Source organism: Panthera onca, chromosome A3, assembly GCF_046562875.1.
Source record: "Panthera onca isolate mPanOnc1 chromosome A3, mPanOnc1 haplotype 2, whole genome shotgun sequence".
Lineage (NCBI taxonomy): Eukaryota > Metazoa > Chordata > Mammalia > Carnivora > Felidae > Panthera > Panthera onca.
Window position 1 is genome coordinate 59,937,266 of NC_138341.1, and position 7,147 is coordinate 59,944,412.

Sequence of the window (7,147 nt, forward strand, 5' to 3'; positions counted from 1 at the left end):
GTTTCTTAAGATGCAGCAATGTATTCCATCAAATGTGCGTGTGTGCGTATACATCTATCCACAGTTCTAGGAATGTATATTATATACTAAGAATATTTTATTAAAAATATTGTATGTATACGCATACACACTATATATTAATAATAAAACTTTTCAAATGTATAGTCCTAAGAAAGAAGCCACCGGGTCATGAACATTCTGTAAGTTCTACATTCGTTCTATATTTCCTTCCAGAAAGCTTGCATCCCACTGACTAGGTGTGACGGCTCCTTATATCACAAACCAACCTCGGCTCATTTATTATTGTTTCTATTTGTTTTTAAGAATGATGAGGCTTATAACAGGACTAAGGAATCTGCCGTTTAGCACACGAGGTTGCGGCGCTCGCCAGGACACAACTCTCAGCACACCTCTCCTTTCCAGGCGTTCGTGCTCACGACCTGCGCTTCTGCCCCGCAGTGCGGCCGCGCGCGCCTGGGCCCCAGCATCTCGCGCTGCCCGGTTGCCGTGGGAACGGTAGAAGGAGGCAGCGTCCGCAGACCTAGCTGTAAGCCGTACCGAGGCCCGGCCATGGAGCTGCCGGATCCGGTCCGCCAGCGGCTGGGAAACTTCAGCCGGACCGTGTTCAGCGACTCCAACCGGACCGGGCCGGAGTACAGCGACGGTCCTGGTGAGTGGCCGAGGCCCGGCGCAGCGGGTATGGCCTGCGGAGGACCTGGCGTGGGTTTAAGGAGCGGCCAGAGTTTGCCCGGACCTAAAATGGCGGCCTCGCCTTCAGCTGGTTTGCCGCAGTGCGGGAAGAGAGCCGGAGGAGGGGCCCACCCCTAGGTTGGGGTTGGGGCTGGGGCTGGGGCTGGGACACTTCCAGTCCCGTATCCCTAACGGTCCTGGCCAGCGAACTGTAAGCCTAGACGCTGAGGTGGCACCGGCCTTCCTCAGAAACTAAAAATATAAACACTGCCTTCGCAGCACACGTCCGGTCCCGCATCCTCCGCGAAGGCCGACGGTGTTTTTCCTCTGCGACTTCCGCTCTGGCGTTTGTGGCCAAGCTGGACTGAAAACAGCCCAGGCAGTCTCCCCTTCCCACTCCCCACCTTGGTTAAAATATCTTCTCTTCTCCTTTACTCGCAAAACGACCACGTTCCACCGCAAGTCCGTTTTCTGGCGGAAGAGATGGAAAGATTTTTTTTTTTTTTTTTAAATGAGTCCTGTTAAACGGCTATCCACTCCAGAATGGTAGCTGCCACAGTAGAATCGCTTTCAACAAAGCTCGCCCCCTTCCCTGCCATCTTCACATTCCCCTCACCATGTACAACTCTTTCCCTAAATCGGTAACAAAATACCACGATACAGCATTCAACTTGACGGCAAGTGTAACTCTGTTTCCTCCAGAACAGTTTCCCTCCTTAAATCATGATGATAGACAACATACTGTCATCCAAATCCATGAACTCTGCTGGGGAAATAGAAACCTTTTCCTCCTGCTTGGTCTAGGGACTTTTAAAAGAGCGCAGAGAAAAATACGTTCCCATAGTTGCATTGTTTTCACCCTGAATTTAGGCCTCTTTAAGATTTAGGATGTACAGAGAAAAGTATAATGTGAAAAATTAGGTCAAGTCTCTGATTCTAAAGCGAAGCCTTAACAGGCACTAAAGTCTGGTGATGCAAGGTATCAGAGGTCAGCGGACATTTTCTCTAAAGGGCTGGTAACAAATATTTTAGACTTGCAGGCCATAGGTCTCTGTGGCAGCCATAGATAATGGTAAATGCATACATGTGGCAGTGTTCCAATAAAACTTTATTTATGGACACTAAAATTTGAATTTCATATGATTCAGTGTCACAAAATATTATTCTTTGATTTTTTCCCCCAACCATTTAAAAATGTGAAAAACCATTTTTAGCTCACTTGCTATACAAAAAACAGGCAGCTGGCTGGTAGTTTGCCTACCCCTGATTTATATAATGTTTTAATTTAAATTCCGTTTACAGAACTCAACTGGTACTTTTGCAAAATTTAGTAAATTCATGTCTTGTGCTTTCAAGGTTCATTTACATATTAACTTGATTTTCAGTTGCATGATTATAAGTTTGAAATGCCGTATAGCTATAGCATAACTCTTAAGATGCTCATGTACACAATTTCTAACATAAAAACTCCTAAGCAAAATTTGACTAATTTCTGCTCCAAAGGTATTAAAATTTTCAGCTTAATTTATCATTTCCTTCCCACATTTTCTTCCTTGTGGATCCGAAGTAGGTTTGATTATTTGCACTGTAATTACAAGTGTATATATACCATTACCATGTCCACTGACCTAGAGTTGTACTGTTATGAAAAAAAGAATCCTAGGCTGGTGAGTTGCTTTCAGGTTTAACAAATTTTAAGAATTCATTCTGTTATCACTGATAATGTAAAAAATAGGTACAAGCAAAAAAACAAATTAAATAGGTACAAGCAAAAAAAAAAAAATAGGTACAAGCAAAAGTAGGTCATAATAACGGAGTAAAAAAAAAAAGTAGATTAATAATCAGGCAAATTCTTGGAGCTATAGGAAACCTTACTCTGAGAGACCAGGATTATTTCTTACATTTTAAAATTATTGAATGGCAGATATACTCAGCTGTGGAGAGAAAAAAAGTTTTTAAGAAATTTATTTTAGGGCCTTTATAAATTGTTACATTTAGGGCAATTGATTTCAAAATGCATTATCTGTGCCTAAACTGTTAGAATTTAGTCAAATTTAGAGTGTATTTGTAGGGCTTAATTTAAAAAATCAAATTCTTAATTTAGGACCTTTCTCTCTTACATAGAAGCAAAAGGTATTAGGCAATCACCCTTAGATAAATGAAGCTCATGAATCACAAATATCTACATTGATGTCTTTATGACAGTATGTTTCCATTCTTTCTGCTTGTACATATTTGGTATGCACCATGTGTATGGCAAGATTTTGGGTTCTATGAGTATCTCAAATTAGGGATTTGTGCTTACAATGAGTCTGTGTATTAAATAAAAGAGAAGGAAAGGGGACTAATGTTATTGAGTGCCTGCTAAGTACCAGGCATGGTGGTAGGGTAAAGTAATTAATACTATCTCTAATCCTTGCAAGCAACCTGTGAGGTACTTTTAACGTTACCATTTTACATATGAAGAAATTGAGACTCAAAGAGGTTAAATAATTTATCCCAAGTGTGGCATTGAGGATTCCAGGGGTGTTTGAGGAGTTATGGGTTTACTTGGACTCCAAAGCTCCTGATCTCTCAGCGCACTAGACTGTCTAGAGCAGGGGATGTTCTTTGCTAACACTTTCTTACACACAGGTTAGAAGTAAATACCTAGAGGGGAAGAGATTTCTACCAGGGTGGGGGAATGGGATCAAGAAAGGACTTACGGACAAAGTGGCATTAAATTGGGTATTAGTGAATGGATGGGATTAGAGTATGCTGAAGAGAGGTGTGTGAAAGGTAAGTTTTTATGTATTTTATGTGTTAATTTTATAGGCTTTTTACGTAGAACTCTGCAAAGGAGGTTATGATCATTATTGTTACCTGTTCAGTAGGATTCAAATTGATATTCCACATTTAATCTACACCATTAGTGTGCAAAAAATCAGCAGACTGTAATGGCAAATTGATGAAGTAATTGAAAAATACGAAACATACCTCTACGAGGGGTGCCTGGGTGGCTCATCAGTTGAGCCTCTCTGACTTCTGCTCAAGTCATGATCTCACGGTTCTTGAGCTCGAGCCACAAGTCACAGAGCCACAGGGCTCTGTGCTGACAGTGAAGAGCCTACCTGGGATTCTCTCTCTGCCCCTCCCTGCCCCCCCCCCCAAAATAAACAAACTTAAAAAAAATAAGAAAGAAACATCCCCCCATGAAGCCAGTATATGAATTAAATAGTACTATGACAGATATTTCCTTTTGCTGTCAGTGATTATAAATTGGCTTAAAATTTGGAGTTTTGTTGAACCAACACTATAGATACTAATTTTAAGAAACTAAAGGACATATAGGGCATTGACCAGAATTAGGAGTTTGGTTTTTTTTTCTGTCTGTTTCTTTTGTAGATAATGAAATGGTTTCCAGTTTGGCATTGCAGATGTCACTTTATTTTAACACTTACTTTTTCCCACTTTGGTGGGTAAGCAGCATTATGATGCTTCAGATGAAGGTAAGTCTGTGCTTTAATGCTTCTGCTGAGGTCTCTTCTGCCCATTCCTGGCATTGTTACATTGTCAATAAAATTAAAGCTTTTAAAATTTATTTTCTATCTCAGGTCAGTTTTACTCTATGTGAGATTTTACAAACATGTTTATTTTTGTGTTCTTTTTGTTGTTTTTTAGTATTCAGTCTTGCCTGATTACTACAAATTCATTGTGGTCACTGTTATCATCATAATAACCTTAATTGAAGCTATCAGGTTGTATCTGGGCTACATGGGGAACCTACAGGAAAAGGTAGGCTCTTCTTTCCTTTCTCTCAGTGCTACACATAAAGACAATACGGGTTTCATAATGAGGAAAAGGCAGGGAGCTGTGGTAGAAGGAGCAAAGGCCTGCCTCCAACTTTACTAATTCTGTCCCTGTAGTCTGTTCAATCTCCAGAGCCTGGCTTTCTTTGTATATAAAATGGGGGAAATATTTACTTCAAGGTTTGTTGGGATTAAATGAAATAATTTATATAAAATACCTGAAGATAGTAAGCACTTAAGAGTTGACAGTTTTCCCTCTTCTCCACCTGCCTTGAAAATACATGGTCAATTAAACATGTTTGGATCCTGAATAAGAAAATGGGAGAGATTATAAACTCAGGAATCCTAGGCCAGACATGTTTTTCTGAATCATTGTGTTGCCTAAGCATTTACAGTTACCACAGCTTAGGGATAATGCTTAAAGATTTCTGTGGTTTTCTCAGCTCTTCAGAATTAGGCACCTACCGGTCTCACTTGTTATTTTCTAACCCAAGCATCCATTCCCCCCTGACATGTTGATTCCTGGTCATGCTTTTCTTTGCTTACTTACCTTCTCGCCTCTTCTTCCTTCTACCCAACTTCAACAGCCTACATCCTTGGACTCTTTCTTTCACCTAATCACTGTTGTCTTATTTCTTACAGTATTTAGTTCATGCCTCTATGTGATGCATTCAATTATTTATTAATGTATATCATTCTAGCATTGCCACATAAGTTAGTTTTCACTTTTAATCTAGACTGTAAGCCTTTGAGGACACGGACCATTTTCTACTCCTTTTGAATTACAGAGCTCATAATGTAGGTACCCAGTACTGCTGATCTATATAAATGAAAGACTGTACTTTACTGATCTGATTTACTCTTATTGTGTGTCGTTGCAGGTTCCTGAATTGGCTGGCTTTTGGCTTTTGAGTCTTCTGTTGCAACTGCCTTTAATTCTATTCTTGCTCTTTAATGAAGGCCTAACGAATCTGCCATTGGAAAAAGCAATACACATCATCTTCACTTTGTTCCTTACTTTCCAAGTTGTTTCAGCCTTTGTTACCCTGAGGAAAATGGTAAATCAGTTGGCAACTCGTTTCCACCTCCAAGACTTTGACCGGCTCTCTGCATACAGAGGAGGCACGAGAAGAATGAGATCCTGTATAGAAGAGATTTGACCCAGTGCTGTTGAGTGAAAAGCTGAAAGATCCTTTAGCAAGACTGTAAGAGGAACATATCAGAGATCTAGCATGAGAGAAAGGACAAAGCAAGTGTTTTGAACTGTATATTGTCTAGCTCTGAAATTCCAAAGCTGGGGGCAATGATAAGACTGATTGTACAGTACACGAAAGCAGTAAGTCAACCCTACAGCCTAGATATTGTCCACCTGGTGGACAAATATCTTAATATTTTTGTTGTTGACTTTTTCAGGTGTATAGAAATCTGCGTTGGTAGTCACAGTTTACCAGCTTTACAGTAATATTTCTTGTTAGCACCTAAAACTAGAAACGTGTATATTTCTTTGAAGCTTGTTGGCTCTTCATGTCTTGGCAGTACATCTGAAGCACATGGCAATTCTTGTCAATATCCTGATGTATTAACTATATTTATAAACCAAGACACCAGATTTTGATGTGTCCTGGGTTAAATTCTAACCCTACACTTAGCTTTTATATAGAGGTTAAAAACAGGTGGGTTATCATGGTATTTAGGAAATCATAAAATTGCAACTGTTATAAAACCATGTTAAGTATTTATAGTGGTTGTGTACAAAAATGTCTTTATAATAAATTATGAAATATTTATGTTAAAGTATCTACAACAAATCATTCCTGTCTTGTATAGCTCTTTTGGGCTATGGGTTTATTATTTTTATTACAGAGTTGCAAGGGAAGGAAATAGATAGATAGATAGATATAGATAGATAGATAGATAGATAGATAGATAGATAGACAGACAGACAAGGGAGCCTTTTATGTAGTAGGCACTGCACTAGGCACATTTATTAACCCTTGTGATCTCAGCTATTAAATCACTGTTCACTGAAGAATGCATAACCATTAGATTTACATGAGGCTTGATTTGAAAAGCAGCGTCCCTGTTAATACACAGTGAGAGCTGAGATGGGCAAAAGAGATTGCACTCATGATCTTAAATGAGCATGTTTCCTTGCTAATAGTAAGCAAACCTTTTTAAAGGAGTTAAGAACAAAGCTGCATGGGTGTATCTCAACATTATTTTTAGTGATGATTGAATTGTCTTAAGGGTTATAATATTTTCTTCTTAGCTATAGGGAAATGTGCCTTTTATAAGTGATGCATTTTACTGAGAACAGTTGTAGCTACATTAAAAAGTGTTCTTTCAAATTTTCCTTTTCTGTAATTCAGGCTCATCCTAGTATCTCCCTGTTTTGCCTTATTCATTCTTACATTGCTCAATTTTTGAAAATGTTTTCACTCGTAATTACACCTGCCCAAACTAATCATGCTAATTTAATTATTTCTGCTTCCTATTAATATATATAAAGTTCAGTCAAAGATTTCTCCCCCGATGCACAGGCTGTTTAACTTCTCCCTTGTACCAGAGAAGTTACTATGTATATTCCAATACTTTGAAATCCAAAATAGAATTGTTTGGTTATTTTTTTAAAACTTACATTTGTTTGCATTTGTTTCCAGATGGGGATA

General features: G+C 39.0%; 1 protein-coding gene across 1 annotated transcript; it reads left to right on the plus strand.

Annotated features, from left to right (window-relative positions):
* The first annotated feature begins 313 nt into the window (after positions 1-313).
* On the plus strand, positions 314-6,289 carry TMEM17 (transmembrane protein 17). Its single transcript, XM_060604826.3, has 4 exons — positions 314-670; positions 4,075-4,178; positions 4,351-4,464; positions 5,360-6,289. Exons 1-4 carry the CDS (start codon positions 571-573, stop codon positions 5,636-5,638), a joined length of 597 nt encoding a protein of 198 aa, XP_060460809.1. The 5' UTR covers positions 314-570; the 3' UTR covers positions 5,639-6,289.
* The last annotated feature ends 858 nt before the right edge of the window (positions 6,290-7,147 follow it).